This window comes from Acyrthosiphon pisum, chromosome A1 (assembly GCF_005508785.2).
Source record: "Acyrthosiphon pisum isolate AL4f chromosome A1, pea_aphid_22Mar2018_4r6ur, whole genome shotgun sequence".
Classification (NCBI taxonomy): domain Eukaryota; kingdom Metazoa; phylum Arthropoda; class Insecta; order Hemiptera; family Aphididae; genus Acyrthosiphon; species Acyrthosiphon pisum.
The window spans coordinates 22,053,634-22,075,336 of record NC_042494.1 but is presented as its reverse complement, the minus strand read 5'-3'; the positions used below and the strand labels follow the sequence as shown (position 1 = coordinate 22,075,336).

At 27.7% G+C, this 21,703-nt stretch overlaps 1 protein-coding gene across 1 annotated transcript in view; it reads left to right on the top strand.

Moving 5' to 3' along the window:
- The window catches only part of LOC100166457 (calcium uniporter protein, mitochondrial), an 82,640-nt gene extending 62,173 nt beyond the window's left edge, over positions 1–20,467 (top strand). Inside the window, exons 5-6 of the mRNA XM_008186989.3 lie at positions 10,610–10,813; positions 17,584–20,467. Of these exons, the coding sequence (XP_008185211.1) occupies positions 10,610–10,813; positions 17,584–17,901 (522 nt within the window). The 3' untranslated portion in view covers positions 17,902–20,467. The remainder of the gene's footprint in view (positions 1–10,609; positions 10,814–17,583) is intronic.
- Positions 20,468–21,703: the final 1,236 nt, after the last annotated feature.

Here is a 21,703-nt window from a genome sequence, read left to right as displayed (position 1 = left end):
TAATTCCAGTAGGTGACTCGAGTCTCTATTTGATAGTGAATTGCACACCTTTTATATTATAATATTATACATAAGAAAAAAAGAATTTAAGTAGAAATAAATATTTTAATACATATTGTGAATTATTAATATAAATATAATTGTATTAATACTTACATAAAAAAATATTCAATATGCAATACAATTTTAACATGTTAGGAATTTATAATTGTACCAGTTTTTAATTTCAAAATTGCATAGTGCTTATAATTAATTAATTTGCTCTTTACATTAATTAGTAAATTATATACCTATTAGAGACACAATAATCTATTCAGAGTTTATTTAATATAATAGAAACGAGTATTTTATCCAAATGTTTTGTATTATGAGTACAGTATACTTTATATATAGTTATGTTTAAACATTTAAACTTTATTACAGCTTTTAATAGCATAGAAATTGTTTGGGTGGAAACGTGGTCAATATCTCATTTGGTTGAAACCAAAGTATTGGTGGAATAGAGTAAGGTACACTTTTTTTTGAAACAGGTATTGCAGGAAAAAAATATACATTTTTGGAAAAAACGGTTACCACCCGTGGAAACGATAATTTTAATTATTGGCGGAAACAAGTAATTCCCATTTCGGAGGAAAATCCATGCAGATTAATTCGTATGCGAATTAACAAAACTATTTCAATTAATATATAATATATACTTATATATAAATTATATATATACATTTCTATAGCGTGTATACGTCATAATCCTCTTAAGTCGCTGAACGAACGGTTTGAATTTCACCGCCTTCGCCCTTCGTAATGCTAATATTATCTCAATTATAATTGTTAACGCACACCCTGTCGTTGGAGGATTTATTAAATTTAAATTCCGTTGCAGAGTAATTTATCAGTAATCTGTTTATGCTGCGACAATATTTGAACATTTTGCATGCATAAATACACGTCACATCATGAAATCAAATTATGATACAATATAATAGAAAATCTATTCACTTGTAGAAAATATGTCAAAGACAAAACTTAATAATTATTAAAATATGTAACATTTATCATTTGTTTATTTTCCATGCGCGCGGTATATCATTAAAAATTTATGTTTTTTTTTTCGGAAGTTTTTTTCCCATCTGCGTTTAAAATCGATTTTCAGTCAAAAACAATACAAGTACGCTTGACTGTGTAGTAACCACAACTTTTAACCTCTTACAAATATTGAAGAAAAATTTGATGTTTTATCTTCATTTGTCTCATTTGACATTTTAAAAGAATCTCTATGCGCATCGGATGTGATTTGTCTTACTATAAAAATTATATCATGTTTTAAACATAATTCATACTTAAAACACTATAAACTATTTTTTAAATTTGTACTTTATATTTAAATAATAACAATTTGCTTTTTTTTGATTTTCTTAAGTTTAAGAAATGTATTCATTTATAAGATTTGTCACTTTATAGCTCAATTGATATTATTTTCTTGGACTCTGTACAAATTATTATTATACAATTTAAGTATATAAAAAAAGTCGAAAGCAATTATTTAATTTTTATAATGATTGTTTAGACTAAATTATTGTCTTAGCATTGATTAAAATATAATACTATAGAATGAAATAAGGTTAATACAACTTATATTAAATTAATATTTTCTTGCCATTTGGATAACTTTTTATCTAAACCCTCTTAATACATATTACTTATTAACCTAACCATAATTATAATAATATTTAATAAAATAAAACATTAATCAGAAAAATAATATCATTAAGTATGAACTATGAAGTTACTTCATATTGTTTATAATATCGAGGATATAATATATATTTATACTAACTATAAGTACCTACATTCAAAAAAATGTAAGTAAAATTAGTTTTATAATATTTTTTACTAAAAATATATATTCATAATATATATCAAATGAAGTTGAAGTGTAATTAAAAATTTTAATATCTTAACACTAAGTAAAATTTATGATTCAGAGGAAATTAAAAAAAAAAACGCAGGACAAAAGGTCATTGTGTACGCAGTTATATAAAAATAAACAATAAATTATGTCCAAATTATAATATTTTATTTAGTTGATAGGTACAAAGGCGCCACAACAACCTTCTTCGCGTTCACTGTCCAGATATTATATTTATTTTTTTTCATCGGGATTCTTATTTATAAATATTAATATCAGTAAACTTAATTTAAAAAAATTTATGTCACGTAGAAGATATTATTGGTAGATGCGTGGAGTTAGGTAAATGTTAATAACCCCTGATCCCTCAACGGTGTCGACACTTGAAACTTATATTCTTATTTTTTTTTAAATTAATTATAGCTTATTAATGATTACTAATTACTAATTAGTTATTAGTTTTAAGATCTAAATGGTTTCCGTGCACTGTTTAATTTAATAGCTATACTAGACAATTGACTTGAAAATGTTTTTCTTTTCTATTATCATATATTTTATAATCATTTATATTAATTTATGCCACCCCATTAAATATGTCTTTGAATAGGAATAAAATAATCATTAAAATTTTTATTTTTTTATAGTTCTTGGCATAAAAATGCAGTGATTTTTAACTTTGAAGTTATAAAGAAAATTATATATTAAAAATAATATTTGGCATTATATAAATAATTAAAGTCAATTAGGTACCTATCACACAAAAAGTTTTTATCTCAAAATTAAAATTATAAAATTATGAATATCCTCTTTATATATGAAATCACATAATCATTATATATATATATATCACTAAAATACATTTAAGTATTTGTTTTTTTATTCTGCAAAACTTTAACATTTAAATCTATTACTTAAGTAGTTATGTTTTACTTTTTGCTGATTTAAATCAACGATTTCTCTTCGGAAAATACTTAGTTATGATGCTTATGAAAGTGTATACATAATAGTATAATTTATTTATACATATATTATTATGTAAAATATATGAGTATTTCCCCATTGTGCAATATGGCTTACATAAATATGCATAGATTTTGGATAACCACGCTATTATATTTTTATAAATTTAATCGCAGATTTATTTAAAACAATTAATTCTTTGTGGCTCGGTGTAGCGTGCTGTTTGGCTTTAGTCACAAACGTATTCTGAGTGCCAGCATTGGTCAGTGCCACTAGTTCATGGATGGGTGATCAAATTTTTGATAACCAGATTTTTGTGACAAATCTGAAATCCTTCCCACACATACACGTCTTTTGAACCAACTGTAACCTCCATCCCCCTACAAACCTTAATAGATATAGTTGCTGGTCAAAAGTAAAAAAAAAAAATAATTCTCTGTCTACATAATAAAATTAATAGTTAATATGAATTAAAGAAATATTATAATTAATATTTCAATATGTCTTTATATGTATATAGAAAATATAAATATAATACATTTTAGTAAATTGATGCAATATAATAATCACCCCGAACTTTAAGGTTAATTCGGTTAGATAGTCTTTAAACAACATTAAGTTCCATTGCCTTTATTGAACACATATTTATCATGCATATTTTAAAAATAACGTAAAATAATATGCATTATATAAAATATAACTAAAAATTTCAACCATATGAGTAATGTTTTTTTAGGCTTATTGTAGGCCGTTTCTTCCATTTCCTTCGCTTCCGTAATGCCTGTAAATGTTTCTCTGTCCGTGGCTATATTTTATCCCCATATCATATTCCTTGATAGTTTAAAATTTCCTAGTAAAAGTTTATTTGTTTAAGTATAATAAACTGTCTATACTAAGAAAATGAGAATATATTATTACCTACTCATACCTTGTTGAATGTTATAATGTATATGTTTTTATTGATTACCTACCTTAATCTTAATATTATACCAATATAATTCGTTTAAAATATTTATCCTATTATTCTTTGGATAAGTTTTTTACTAACAAAAAAAATATAATAATGCTTTCATAAATAATTTATAAATAATCCTGTAAAAAAAAAAAAAATGCACCTATAAAAATTGTAATAACAATAAATAATTGTTGAATTTAATTGGCACATATTGTGTTGAAAAATATTGATTACAACGTTTCTATGTGGTGTTTTATTATACAAAAAAGTGAAAAAAACTGTCTAGTCATTAATTTGGAACTTTTATGGGTTTTAGTTTAAGAAAGTTTTTAATTAAAGCCAATATACAATAATATATAGATGAAGATATCGAAAAATCGCTAATAAATCATATTAAATTGCATTATATACTGAAGAAGGTTGTAAGTTAGTAACTATAATTACTTGTATTATTTTTATAATTTAAACTAACGTAGGTATGTTAGGAAATAGGAGATATTCCATGAATCCTGAAACTATACACCATAATAATTTGTACGCAACTATACTTACTGCGGTGGCATAATGCGTGTAAGTCGTATATAATGTTACTATTTAGACTAAACGAGTGGAAAATGCTTGGATATAATATTATATAATATGTCGTAAAATAAAATATCAACATTATAGATACTGTAATTTTATTGTAAACATGAACGCGATACACTGAAAACAAAAGTATCGTAAACGTCCTATTAAACCCTATATGAACGTATATAATAATTGCTGAATGAATAGAAGTGAATGTAATGACCATAAATGTACACACATAATAATAGGTATTGCTATATTATTAAGAAAATGTTTTTGGTTTTCCTTATACCCTTACCCCGATCACCGCTCGTGTTCGCGTGCACTTACCTACCTATTGTATTATTATACCAAATTGTATTTCTTCGTTTTACTCAAAGTTCGTCCTCTTCGCTTGGTATATGCATTATATTATTATATATATTTTGCAGTAACATCTTAAATGTACGCACCCACATTTCATCGCACCACTATATAGTAATATACTAGCTGTTAACAGCTGTAAGCTTACAACTTCTTTCTTTGAACATCCGTTCAATCATTCCTCGTATTAACTCTGCGTAACATACTTAAATTTATGTGTCACGTAGCTCTCTTGCTTTTTGGTGTGCGTGCAAACCGTCACGATCTCCTCATTCCTTATTCTCTGCTGCGTATACACCCACCAAATATGTCTAAAACTAAAAGGTTTACCGCCTTACCGGTACGGCGGTATACCGAAATGTTTCAGAAAACGTATATGCGTAATGGACAGCTATCTTTTAGATTTAAATAATATATTATAATGTCCAACTTTTGACGACGATCATCCAACTTATATAATTGTCCTCAACTCATAAGAGTATAGGTATTCGTATTATTATATTATTATGATGTATAACATTCCATTGGAAGTCAACTCATTTTTATAGTGATTCTTATAGTTGCGGTGAGTCATATTCTTAATAATATTACCTATATGCTATATGATATTTTTTGACATATGAATTTCATAATATTTGTACTAAAATGTATAGTTAGAATATCTTTACATCAAAAAAAAGTTTATATCATATGTTACATCATTTATATTTAAAATACGAGAAGACTAAAATATGTTTACCTATAGAAATTTTATATTTGTTCACTATCTATGCATTGAAAATTAATGATTTGTTGTTGTACAAAGACAACGATGGGTTTTACATTTTTTGTACAATAACTTTATCAGATTTTTTTGATTAATATTGTCATTATTTATTAATTACCTATAATTATTACTACAATAGTTATAATTAATATATTTATATTTTATATGTATATTGCAGAATAGAAACTATAAATATTTAAAAATATTTATTTATGTTGAAATGGATATCATTTCCCTGTTATTTTATATCATCATATTATTCATCTCTATACTTTCTTTTTCAAATCAAATTTTAATTAGTTATTTATCAACTATACGGAATAATAATAATAATTCGAATGTAAACTTTTAATCAAGCGTGCCTTTGACATTTAAAAAATAATTTTGAATTTGCTATCATGACGTATTTAGAGATAAAACATAATATATATGTATGAAATGTATAATCATGAAATATAATATAGACTTTTATTTATATATATATATATAATATTATATATGTTCGTTTAATATTATAGTCATGCAACTTTCCACCTAACAATTGTTTTTAAATGAGTTTAGGAAGTCACTTAATTCACCGAATACAATAAAATTGTAGTATATTATTATCCATTTTAATCAAAGTTATCGTTTTTGATTTGGCAAAATAATATTGATTTATTATCAACATACAAGCTGCAGTAGGTACGAATAGATATAGTATGATACATAGTAGGTTATACCTACATATTTTTTACTTTCATATTATCAAAAGCTATTTATAAATAATAAAAAATTATTTACTTTATAGGTACTTACTGTTTACTGTATTATACTAATTGGATTAAAAACAATATGCGGTGCGGTGTGTTTAGCTTCAAAAATAAAAAATGATTAAACATAAACATTTCCTATTTTGAAGTTCAAGTTTATAAACTATAAGTAATTTGTTTGTAAATAATAGTTATCAAGATAAAAGTGTTTGCCTTATTTAACATATTTATATTTTTTCATATTTTGTTTGTAAAAACAACAAACTTGGAATTTAGTTCTTAGTTTTATTTTTCATTCTAAAAAAACTTGTTTACTTAAAAGACAGATTAAAAACTTTAACCGTAAAAGTCAAAAGATGAATATTTTAAAGTACAAAATGATAAACCCAACATTTATTTGAATAATCATAATACGTAGTTATAAATTTAAACATCAAAGGCCTGATTCTAAAAATTATAATTATGCATTTTATCAATATTGTTATACAACTTATATACCTAAGTCGGTATTTTCAAATATAAAAATTATAGACTATAGATGATGATTTAAATATTAATTTCTGAAGTTGAGTTGTGTTTTATTAAAACTGTTGGCCGTTGGGTACCTATATGAATATATGATTAAAATTTTTTTTTCATTAAATAACTTAATACAAATGTGTATATTAGGTAGGTATAACTATTTTTAAACACATTATTAGGGCCCGGATTTTTTTTTTATGCTCTGGAACCATGTAATTAAATTATATAATTCCATTCATGTAACAATAATACTTATAAAAAGTGAAACTTTTATTTTGGTAGAATTTTTTTTTTGCACTTTTCACGGTTTTTCGATTATTAGAGCATATTTGGCATTAATATTTATTATTACATACTTAATAATTTGTTATATTCTATTTTCAGTGAATATTAATACATTTTTCTAGTTTGCAGTGTAAAATTAGCTGGTAGGTAATTAAAAATAATATCTCAATGAATTTATTTATGTTTAAATGCAATGCTCACTATTTAACAAATATAAAATATTTGAACGTAGAATATAACATACGAGTAGGTAGTAAAATATATTATTAGTTTTATATTTTAGTATTTTTAGAATGAATAATACAGCAGTAAGATAACGTTGTTAGCCAATATAAATAGTCAATGTACCATGAGTCATTTATAATTTTTTCAATAAAATAATTAAACTTCTTTAAACGTTAAAATATTTATTGAAATAGATTTTCCGTAATGAAATTTAAAAAAAAAAAAAAATTTTGGGGGTTATTTTTGCAAAATTGCATTTTGCCTAATTTTTAATGAATTTGTTGATAGTTTCTACATTTTAGATTATTTAAATCCGGGCTCTACGCTTAATACAACATAAGTAATATTTGTCTCTTGATATGTAAATAATAAGTAAACACATTCTATTTATTTAAAAAAATTCACTTTTCAATTTTGATTTATACCTACATTAAAGTTGTTTTAATTTTATTAATGGTTTAAATGTCTGTCAAAAATGTATATTTACTTAATATATATATTTTTTAAGACAAGGTCTGACAATAAACATTATTCTGGAAAACCCAATTACAAATTTTTATATTATTCATAAAGAAATTAGGTATGTGTAATAATTTTCAAATTAACTAAATTAGTAATAAATCCACACGCAGACGTAGATTAAAAATAATAAAATTTCACTATGAAAAAAATAATGATTAGGTACATTGTTAATTATTGTGTTTGATTAATTTCACTAATTAATTTTTTCATAGTGAAATATTATTATTTTCAACATCAGTAGTGCATCATCTTAATCCCTAAATAATGGTAAATTCAATGAGTGTATATTTAATGAAATTCATAAATATGTATTTAGTTATACTTAGATTAAATTCATTTAAACTGCAATCATCGGTTAATCGAAGAATTTTATTGTTTTGCCCAACACTGGGTATAACCCATATCTTTATAAGCCATTCCTTTACTTAATATTTGGCATTAAAGGTATATTGAGTACCTTTACCTTATCACCTAAATGTATGGTTTTGTTTTTATTTTACTACCATCACAATAATAACAAAAATTATTAATTATACTGTGCGTAATTAAATAACTTATCAGTCCTATCAAGCCACGGAGTATTATAAATGGATTTCTCTATTCGTGTTATACTTTAATAATTATAAACAAGTGCTAAAATAATTATTATAAAAACCAATTTACAGATTATATTTTATATTCAATGTATAGAAAAAAAAAGTTTTTACGAGTAACTCGAAGAAGGACAATCGCTGTGTAAATGAACGTACCCTATGTACCTACTTAGAGTTTCAACTCTCAAGTACACTATTTTCCACACAGCTGTGCACATAATGTATATAGTAATAATCTGTTAATTCAAACTTTATTCAAATCAAGCTGCTTTACAGGATATGCAGGACAGCACCAGCATATTTAAAATTTAACACGCTAGAAATGTGCGTCACAAATAAACAAACAGTACGTGTGAATGCGTACTTAATAAATTTAATGGGTTAACTTACTTATTATTTTCACTAATTAAATTGTATGTAAAGGTACCAATAACAAATGCCAATAATCGTAACCACTAACCATCTAATTAGAGTATTTGTATGCGATAAATTAACTTTTACCATTTTTTTTTATTTTGAAAATTGGTCGTTTTAAATATATCATACCTAATGCTTAGTACCATATGCCTAAAAAGTAAAAACATCAATACTGTAACCATAATAGTATTATATTATAATATTTTTTTCGTCAAATAATATTTATGTATTATTATTATACATTCGATTTTATTTATAACCGACAGTCAATGGGTAGGAAACGTATATATATAGTGTCTCGTATCTTCTATATAAATATGCCATTGAGTTTCATTCAAAATAGACTTTAAGTGTAGAGATTTCAATCATACGTATGCGTGTTATGAAAACGATCGGTATGCGATGTATTATATTGTACACAACAATAGTCAATAAGTAAAATAAAGTTTATCAAAGCCGAACAGTTTCATCGAATACAATATTTCTGAGAGTTTTGTACATACATGAAATGTTTCAATCGCTATGATTCTTTTTCAGTGTAAAAAAACCTTTTGGAATCCTAAAAAGTAAATAATATAAAAACTTTCATTTTTATTTATTGTTATTGACTTTTAGAGATAACATGCGATGTGTTTGTATGTACCTACAATAAATTATGTACCATTATAATAATAACACATATTATAATACATTAATACTATATAGTACCTGCATATTATTATGATTGTAGAACCATGGACTTGCTTTTTAAAATACTTTTATCTATTAAACTTTTAAAATTTAATGTATTTTTTTAAATAAATGGTTTCTGTAGTGTTTAATCTGTATAGGATATATAAGTAGATACCTACAAGGTATACATATACAAAGTTACGTTTTTGAATGGAACATTAATTGTTGTCAAAATTATTTTAAAAGTACAATAATAACACGCGTCATAAATTTAATGTTTACCTTTTTATATTGTCTGTATATTATATTTAACGTGCTATTATTATTATATAACATAATTATTATGGCAGCGTTTCTCAACTGTGGTACCACTTGTGGTACGCGGAAAGTCCGTAGGTTGTATACGCTAAGAAAATCTCCCTTTATAAAATAATGGAATGGATCATTATCTACAATGAATATTCTATGATTTTTATGATATTAATAATAATATAAATAACAATAATTTATTGTACATACATATTAAATTTTTTTTTGTGTATTGAATGCTTATATTATCACAATTTTGTAGTTCCTAACAAAATAAATTTTCATTCATGTAAAATAACGTATTTATTTTTGATAAGCAAAAAAACGTTATTTAGTCAAGTGATACAAAAAAATTAACAAACTGTGCAGGTACACTGGTACGTGGATATAAAAAGGTTGAGAACCGCTGTATTATGATGTATCACACAGAAAATTAACGAAATAAATGTTTCGTGCTTAGTTTCCAGATTAATATTTCATAACTAAAATTATACTAAAATGAAAACATTTTTATTCGGTATAATATGGTATAGGTACCATACATATTTATATTAAAACCTATTTACCGCAGTGTGGGTTACAGTGTTTTCTAATTTTTCCTATAAGTTTATAACACAAGAATACTGAAAAACACGGGTGCCTCACTCTGTATAATAAAATATAATAAATATTAATAAACCTACCTAATCATTGCTGTCTGCAGCAGTATTTTTATGAATCTCTTTTTTAAAAGACGCATTTCAACATTAACGGTGTGCATATATAATATACATATACATATTTATGTTTCAGAAAAGGCAATCCATCGACTTGGTAGCGAGTAGACAAACATCGGTGCTTACGTGGGTTGGTCTGGGACTTATGTCAGTGCAGTTTGGCATATTGGCTCGGCTTACTTGGTGGGAATATTCGTGGGACATAATGGAGCCGGTCACATACTTCGTCACTTACGGCACCGCCATGGCCGTATATGCTTACTATGTACTCACCAAACAGGTATATTCAGACGATAATAATCGACTCGTCTTGATATGTATAGCTAATCAATAATTATATATTTAAGTGTATCATATTTAATCACAATAATTATTGTGATATGAAACCATTAAAACATAATTTTCTTAACCCATTATCCTGTATGTTTATTTTTTCAATTATACGATTTAGGTAATTGACATAATATTATAGCTGGTGCCTGATATAAATGATTAATACAATTTAACTTGAATTACGTAATTGGTGGATAACGCCTAATATGCGAGCAATAATATAATATATGTATACCTATATTCATATTGGGAAATTGTTGAGTTGTGCACTTGTGCCTGTATAGATGAGAAGTGGGAAATTCGAGGAATTTTGGAAGCATGCCATTAATAATGGGATCTGGAATTATGAGATTAATGTTTGGAATGATGATAATATTCGGCCGTGTTCCTTTTTGATAATGGGGATATTATGGGTTAGGTAGGTATATCATCACAAACAATAATTTGTTTGACCGAAATTCAGGGAAAGTATTAAGTTTTCATTGGAAAGGATTTGGACATGGCCATGTGTTATCGACGTTTGTTCTTTGAAAAACAAAAACCATCCAGCATAATATTTATTGATGTTTTATTGCTAATAGAACACTTAAAAGGTTTTGTTTGAAACAAATTTACTATAGAAAATAGTATTGTCATATTGTACTATTTTCTTTAAAGAAAAACTATTACTATTTTTTGAACAATCAATTTACCATTTTTATATTATAAATATATAATATTGTCGTTTCTAATATTCGAGCAAACCACATATTATTTTAATTGTATACCTCATACATTTATTATCTGCAAATTAGGGTTCTAATTTGACTGAATGTTTTTGGATAAACACAATACGAATTGATTTTACAATGTTTTTTTTTTATTTTTTTTTTTTAATACGAGACTCCTGACATAATTTTAAAATAACAGTTGAAATATATTAAAAATACATTGGAAAAAATTTTTTTATAGGCATTTAAATTCAAACTTGGACAAAATGTATCAAATTTAGAATTAAAAAATGATTTTCTAGTTAAAAATGTATAAAAAGTTCAACTTTTATAGCCAAGGATTGAACATTTAAAACAAGGTTCCACGTAAGTAGGTTATTTTGTTTTTTTTTATAGTTATTTTATGTTCAAACTTGAATGAAATTAGATACTTAAATGAAGAAGAACGATTTTAGTTTTGTGTTATATTTTTAAAATATTTTTCGTGGGTACTTGAAACTTCTAAAGTATATTATTATAAATAAATATGATTTTAATTAAATTACCGGCTACTGTATTAATAATAACAGTATAAATATAATATAAAATATTATAATATTAAGTTGAACGTAAATCAACAATAATTTTTTATGAATGTTAATTTTTTTTTTACATAGTATTTTCAGACGTAAATTTTCTTAATTTGTTGTTATTTAAAAACGAATAACCATAGATACTTGAAATTTTTACCAAATCTTTATTTTGTCATGTTCTGTACAAAATAATGCATAGATTTTCAAAATATTTTAACTCATTTTGAGCCATATTTTGTAATTTGAAATTGGAAATTTTGAACTATTTTTGTTACACTATCATGAATTTCATTTACATATTTAAATTAAATATAAATCATGTAAAAAGTGTATGGCTAGGTGAATATTAAATTCAGAAATTTAATTCCCATAATTTTAAAACAAATTAATACTTACCTTAGTACTTACTGATTTTGGTTATTTCGGTTTTATTTCAATATTTTGGCAGATGTATTTGAATTTACTTATACTCTTAGTACTCTCTCGTCACCCTTAAACATACGATATATTTTGTGTAACTACGTTCCTATACATATGTACATATTATTGTATCTACATATATTAGTAAAGTAACTGTTTAATACCTAATATATTATAATTTTCAGTTTTTACAGTTATATTATATTACCGTTAAATCCAATTGTCATCGTATTCTAAAAACTTCGAAGAATATAATATGTTTATTCCAGTAAATACACTCTGAATCGTTTTTCGTAAACAATGATATTATATGTAGTTGAATTCAAATTGAACACATCATTTCAGTAACCCCTTCTGGCCCTTCTAGATACCTACTGTACGTCTGTACAGCAGAGTGGTCCATTATTTTTTTTAAACATAATTCGGTAGAAGTATTTAAAAATAGTTACGTTATGATAAAAATGGTTTGATTTAACTTACAGTAATTATACAATATACATAAACGTGCGCAGGTCTTCTTAGCAGGGGAGGCAAACCTTAGCTAATTATAAGAAGGTCTATAGACTCCAAACACCTCCCACGATTCTTTCCCAGCTAAGACCTTGATATGAGGCAACGATTAATTAAGTAAATGCTCACACAAAATCAAGTATATGGATCTATATGGTTAAGAATTAGGTTGAACAGAAAATTACCAAAAGAGTTTTCAACAAGTCCTTTTTAATAATAATATCTTTGACAATCAAGAAGACATGATAAAAAATTATTAAGAATGTATAGTAAAAAAAAATATGGGTAAGTGGATGTCGCTCTCCTGTACAGTAGGTTACAAGTGGGTAATGGATGGTTTGTAACGTTTTTTTTGCTCTCCTGAAAAGTTGTCATTTTGGAGTTAAGTGATTTGCGAATTAGGTTGACGATATTATAAGTCAGTATTATGAAAGAAGAAACCAGTAACCATAGTTGAAACTTGAAGCTGTCTTATTAATATAATATTATATAATATTTACTTTTTTCAAATAGCATACCAGTATACTAATATTGAACATAATATTAATGTTATTTAAATATGTATTATCAAAAATTGGTAGGTATTATCCGTATTAATGTGTATGATCTTGGGCAAGCGGAAATTCTCGCTGCAATTCTTCTGCCTCTCCCGTGCGCTCGCTTATGACAATATACATTAATCATTAATCCACTTAATTGTGATAAAAGCATCGCATCATTGTGGCAACAAATCTTATGTTCGTATCCCATTACAATCTATTTTATATTTATTCGAGTTTTACTTAAATTTATGTATACGAGTTTTAAACATTCTTCTCACAAAGCGGTATATGATAAACAAACATTTTATCACAAAATTTTGCACGAATTCATATCGTTTTGCACGATCCAATATAGTACTTAATGTTTTCAGACCAAAATGCATTTGTTATCTTATACAGAACAATTAACATCAAAGTATAAATTCTGCTTCATGTTCCGCAACAATTGTTCCTTTTGTAGTTTAACGACTTCAAACTAAAACAGGACAAAACCCTATCCATATTTTCATCATTATATTATAGAAATTTTGCGAGGGTATTACATTGTTTACTTTATAATATATTGTCACCATATTTTCTAAAAAAAATATCCATATTGTATTTTTTTAATTAAAAAAATATGATAATTTAATATCTGTACTTTTTAATTCCACCCGAATAATGTATAGTTAATTTTAATTTTGTCCTGTATCATCAATTTTTAATTATTAAATACATTTTAGATTACTTGGGCTGTAGCTTAGATTTTTAGGTCAAACTCGTAAAATGTAAATACGTTGATTGATTTAGTGATTATTTTTTTTAATAAATTGTTATTTGATTAATATTAAAGTAACGAGTTAACAAAAGTTTTATTATTTTATCTTATATATATATATATATAATATATTAATATGTTTATATTATTTTTTTTATTGAATCTAAATTTTTCTTTTTTTTAATATTTGATTTAACTAGTGTTGATTTATTTTTTAAGACTTTTACATAATAACTTATATTACCATTGTAACGTCACCTCTTCACCTTTCGCTCGTACTACTGTTTAGGTGTCGTTCTGTCTTCTGATATTATTTCTAGGGATCAGGGTTACCTTATGTGAAGCAAATTACTCAACGTATATAATATATATATATGTATCTGTTATTAAATATTAATGTATTATTATTACTACAACATCGAATCTTCGATCATTTCATCGAACATCAATTAATATGTATTAGGTATACTTATAAATTATAATTGAGGGTTACCGATCGGGTCATGGTGTGTCGTGGGTGCCGATATCCAATGTGGGTTGAGCTGGTCGTCCGCGGGTTCTCTTCAGGTCGTTGTCACCTATCGACTTCCACTATCGACCATCCACTATAACTCTTAATTCTTGACTATAAAACTATTGACTGCCGACTACAGATTGCTTCTATCGATTGCCAGGAGTCCCGATCGGTTATTAACACGACGCGTGCTAAACATCGCGTCAGCATAATATATATTGCATACATATATATACATTTGCCATTACTAACTCTCAGCATATTAGCCGTACTTAACGTAGGAAGTAATGTACGATGTCGATAACGACAATCGTCACATGTACATTGTACCCCTTGTCCATTTAAATCTGGACCCCAGATTTGGGAAGACATGCAACGGTAGCTGTGTTAGTAGTAGTGTTGTATTTTCTAATATCATGTTCATTGTTCATCCAGCAGCAAAGAATAACGGTTCTCAAACTTCCTCCAACTGTATTTTCTTGCTGGACTGAAAATCATGAATTTGGTAGGTACATACACCAAGCCACCAAGGCAATGGTCCTGCGACAATCGTTAGGTACACCAAGATAACATTTTTGTGCAGAGTTTACTAATTTTTTCCCAGTACAATTAACAGGCAGGGACCCTCGAGTACAGTAGATAATAATAATTCCTTTGCTAAAACGTAAATAATGTTTTTTTACAAGGCGTATTATATTATATATTATGCCTAATTAATATGACCTTTAATACTTGTTTCATCGCCGGTGAATAATATGTTGGTACATGTACACGTGACCTACTTACGTATAGAGTTGTGGCGCTTATTTAAGTCTATTATACTTAAATAAGTTTTGGTTGAAAACTAATAAAAAAAAAAAAATAAATACTTAAATAAGATAATAATTCCGCCAAAACATTTGTTTTGACAGTGGTATATATAGTCAACAGGGAGGAAAAATGAAAAAACAATTACGGCCGTTATTAAATTTGTAATTTATTGTTTTCTTTCACCGTACTTATATGTTTATAATATATTATATATTATTATATAAAATGATACTGTACGTGCTAAGGCTGCAGTGGGTCAGAATGTCTGACGTCACGCCCGCGCGTATATATATATGTATTATATTATAGTAGTTACATATTTCAAAAGTAATTTACCGGGTTGTTGGAGAAATTAAATTTAACGTTGACAGCAGAAGGTGTCGGTAAATAATATTGTAAGGCACTTACTGCGGTGGGCACTCGGGTATTATATTTCCGATTACATTTTTTACATCCCCTAAAATAATACAAAACGCGTATCGCGCAGCGGACTCGCCCTGCCCCACCCCGCTCTACCCGTTTTTAACTCCGGTGGCGCTGCGCTTGATTTATTTCTGCAGAGCCATGATGGGAGGGCTCATTCCGTTCGTGTAATTCTAGAGTTTCGTAATTTCGTTTTTGATAACGAACGAGACCATAATGCTCAATATTATGCTATCGAGTCGTGGACGACTACAAATTTATTAGCGGACCCGTTCGGGTGTCGAAAGCATCTCCTGGTTAGGAGCTTTATCGCAGGGCATCGGCGTATCGTACAACAAGGTCTATGCGTATATATACGCATCTTGTATTATATTACGCTAATGCAGCAATAAATATATTTTCGGGGACCCCGCCTTGACGATGGTCATTTGCGACGGCTGCAGCAGTGACCCGAAAGACTACTATATAGGTATTATATCGTGAGTTCCGATCGTTATAAAAACAGCTGATAGGGTGAAAGCGTACATTTATGAAAAATCGAATATAATATTATGATATTATAGGTACCCAAATATATTATAGTATAATGTTTCTCTTTGTACAAACAAAGAAAACATGACGCGGTGCGTGTGCAGCGGCTGCGGGATTTAGGATGTCGTATGACGAAAACATCTGTGCTAGCAATAGATATATAATAATATACTAGGTACCGAATAGAATGCGCAATCGCTATTTTTGTATAATTACTTGCACAACGTTATTTTATTATAAACGTGTACCTGAGCATGCAGTGTACAATTCGAAGGTACACACACGTGTCAAGTAGCTACGTAATAATTATGAATTTTCCAAGTACCCTGTTTGACATTATATGAAAATGCAAGGGTAATATTAAACACACTCGTATTAGACAGGGAGCTACTGATGGTTTGACCTCGCCTATTTTAGCTCACTTGGTTTTTTTATTATCTATAGAATCGAGTCTCCTATGAATACAATAAAAAAATAAGCAGAAGTGTAGATTGGATCGTGGGGTGTGTGTGTATGAGGGTGGAGGTTGGGGGTCTCCTAAATTAAAAAATAATCAACTAATTTTAGAGCATCTGCCACCAACACCGAATTATTTTATTTAAAGATGTTACAAAAAAAAATCGGCAGATATTAATTTGGAACCAAAAATAAAAAAAACAAATTTCGATTAGAGTCACTGATGAATTTTATAAGCTTTAATCTATAGAATCATATTATTTTAATTTTAGGGACCCCCTCAAAACAATTTAATATCAAAATATATTTTTTAAAAATCGTTGAAATTCTTGTGAATCAAATACAATAAAATAAAATTTCTTGCGTGAACTAAACCATTAATTAATTGACCGCACACCTGCAGCGAATCTAAGCAAGTGTATATTTTTATATTATTATCCTTGCAATAACAACGACCGTGCCCGTTTCGCAGGAGTACTTGATGCCGGACGTTCGCGACCGCCAGTATCTGATCACCGTGCATAAGAAGGCCAGGAAGTCCGGTCTGGACTTGCACACGTACAACCTGCTCAAGGACAAAATGGCGAGTGTGCAGACCGATCTGGCCCGACTCAAGGACCCGCTTGTCCCGCCGCACAGGGCCCAAGTCCTGTACGACCCGCTGGCCGACTGTAACGCCACGGGAATGGAACCCACGGGACTCTGGTCCGGACTCCGAGCCCGGATCAAGTCATTGATGGATGAGACAAAAGGAGGAAGCGGCAAACGTACCACCAATAACAGCATTTGAGAACATGCGCAGTATTATGCATAATAAATAATAATTTTAATTTTATGTCTTCTTTTTACGATAATTTTTTTTCTGTTTTTTCGTTTTAGACTTATTCGTTTACGTCGTATAAAAATTGGTGCTAAACATATAATGCCGGTTTTATTCTCGTTGTCGTTTTTCGTCTTTCGTAAATATTTCTTAGATGACTTAATCTCGACACAGGGTTAGAGTATTATAACTTCACGCACATAAAAAATATCAATATACTTTATAAGATAATATAGGAGGTAATAGGTATATAGGTATATCCGCTCTTTAAAATAAAACGTCTGCATTCTGCAGTTTATCTGTACGCTTTTTTTGAGACTTTTTAATACGGAAAAATGAAAAAAAAAAATCTAAACACGCTATATCTGTTTTGTAGGTATTCGATGTTTCTTTTTGTAATAATAATCGTCTATTATATTTATATTTATTACATTTTCATTTTTTATTATTGTTATTATTGTTATCGTTATAGAACGATAATGAAAATCTCGTACCACACCACAGTCTTGCTCTCGTGGAACCGTCTCTCCGTCACACATACACACAAATACACACACACACACACACACATACACGCACGCGCCTGCGCATGCATACATGCATACATACAATCATACATACATACATACACAAAACACACGCGCACTTGTTGATTGATTGGATCAAGAACAATCATATAACCGTTTTTTTTTTAAAAACTTTTTTCACTTTGGGTTAGGATCAGGGTCGTTTTAATAAATATATATATGTTGATAAATAATGTTATAATAATATAATAATTAATATTTTATTATTATATATATGTACGCGTCGACGACTGATCTTATTGTATATTCGTCGTCGCTGGATTCGGTTAACGGAAGTTGAGTGCTCATATATATTAATATATAATATTATACAACGGCAATGATGCATAAGAAGTAACATAACAATCCTTGCTTTAATGTTGTGATAACGGAGCCAATATTTTATTATAAATTAATTAAAAGTTGTATAATTATTACTCTTTTTTTTTTTTATTCGCCATAATATAATATAGCATTTTATTTCGATTAAAGCTCAATGTAATTAGTGTTAACTATTTTTAAATTTATCTCTTTCTCTCGCTCTTTATTATCTCACTATTCTTATAGTATTTAAAACATATTATATTCGTCAACTTTCATAATAAATTGTCTTTAATGACTCTCAACGCCATCATAATGTATATTATTTATATAAGGTAGAGTGTAGTTACTTAAAAATACTGTAACTCGTGTTTAGTCGAATCTTTATACCTATAGGTAATCAATAAACTTTTTTTTTTATCAAAGTCGTCGTCATGCGATGTTTAGGTCTTAGAATCAAACTATTTTTTTTTCAAATCTATTCATCAACATGTATTTTTTTTCAAATTATTTATTTCTATATATTATACCTATATTGTACGATTATTTCTCCTAAATAAATATCGTTTACGTTTAAATGTATTAACAAAATCCTGTAAGTAGGTATACTAGTAACATCATGCGTTGTACAAAACAACATTGTTATTAATTTTTACTTTAATATTGTACTAATACCTACGATTGTATGATTTGTTTTTATTTAATATTAAGTATTCCCTAAAAATCATTATTGTTAAGATTATTATACCTGTAAGAAGTTAATTTAATCAAATGTATGATGTTCCGTTGTATTGTATCGTTTACATTTTTAATTTCAATATTATGTACTTTAAGATAACGTATTCATTTTAGTTGGCTTGTTAATCAAACGCTAAGAGGATGCCATAATGTAAACAATTTTAATATATCATGTACCCATGTTCTAGTTATTCATTATAATAATAGAAACAATTTAAAAACAATATTTAACAAAAATATACTCCTGGTATATTATACAACTTTTCAATCATTATAACAAAAAGTAATATTGATTTTTTTTTTTAATAGTACCGATTATTGTGAGTAAGTATTGTTGTTTTTCGGAAAAGTGCATATTATTGTAAAAAATTGTATTTTAAAAAATGTATTTACTCATTATTAAATAAAATAATACCATTAGATGGGTACGTACCTATGTCGTATATATTAGTAGGCAGGTTCATGGTATCAAAATAATTTTTTTTTTTAAGTCTACTACTTTTAAAGTTTATTACGAGACTTGAATACAAATTATTGTGTACATTATGCCAATAAAGTAAGAGTCACGCGTGGACAACCTCTTGGCTCTTAACACAATTGAATGTATAGGTACTTTATTATAATGGTAAAATGTTTTTTGCGTTTGACAATGCATAATAATAAATTGAATTCAATTTTAATTGTTAAATATATTATGTTATGCAATTACACATCCAACGTCGAATATACATCGGACGCGTTTTTAAAACATACTGTATTCATGTATTGTACAAGATTGATAATTATTGTTAAACATTTTCGTATACCTATACATATTAACGTATACCAGCATTTTCTCGTTTATCATTGTTTTTAATAGCAAATCCCTTTTTAATAATTTAATATATTAAAAAAAAAGTTTTATTGTGTTATTTTAGTGGTTTTTTTTGTACTATTATAGTTAAACCAACAATATTATTGTTACTTATAAGTAAAGCCAGTTCTTTAAAAAATTACCTCCAACGTCAAATTATCGTAAAATGGCGATCTAATAATCGCAATGCGAGTGGTGATGCAGTCCTCCGAGGGAGAAGGGTCGCAATTCCAGAAAGTTTCGACCCTTCGGCCATCAGTCTGAAATGAAATCGCCCGTAAATTAGTACATATTTGTTTAAATTCAAATTCCTGTGACTTTCCATTTGTGAAGCCATTAAAATATTCATATATTAATAAAATTAGAATTATCCCTGCGATTTAAAATGAAACCTCCCGGATATGCGTGACACTGATGGCTGATGGGGTTTTAATGATTTATAGATGATATATCTATTATATATTATACTGTATATTCATTTATACATATTGATCGTTGTTTACTTGTGCTCAGTATTACCATACTGAACTTATCCACAACGCTTTCCTGGTTATTGCAACACGTCGGAAAAAATACTAGTTTTCCTGCTATAACATTATTATATGACGTATATAATATTATATAGCTGCAGCTTCCCCATAGTTTGTACGGGGAAATGTAGTTGATGATCGACCAATGGCAGACCGAGTTCAGAATAAAGAAAAAACTGTTACTGCGTATGTATAATATATTATATTATTGTCTTTACTCGTTTTTGTCGAATAAAACGGCATTCAGTAAAACCCGGCGGCTTACCGGTCGGAATTCAATTATTATTGTTATCGTACAGTTTAAAACGACAAACACTCGATTAAACTACAGAACGATCAAATAAATTGTACACACCCGAGTCCGCGCCGCGAAGTGATAAATAACGTATACCGTTTTACAGGTCGGTTGCGAGTCCTAGCGGAGAGGGTTGTTCGCAAAGAAAAGCAATACAATTTCACAGAGAGAGGTTTCTTTTGAACGTATTTATTTTAAACGCTATACTATTATTAACTTTCTCGGTTGCAGCAGGCTATAAAATGTGTTCGGGGACGATTGACGATCCACCGCGGATGAACCACGACGCGGAAAAACTCCGTTCAAGTCGAATCTGAGCATCGTTGTAATATAATATTATACGCCGGATATTATATTATTATTATAATTTATAGTACACTGGAAGGTGGGAGGATGTTTTAATTTTGATGGTGTTCAAAAGACGGTCGTCGCCCACTGCGGCGCCTGCGAACGCATCACGTGCACCATC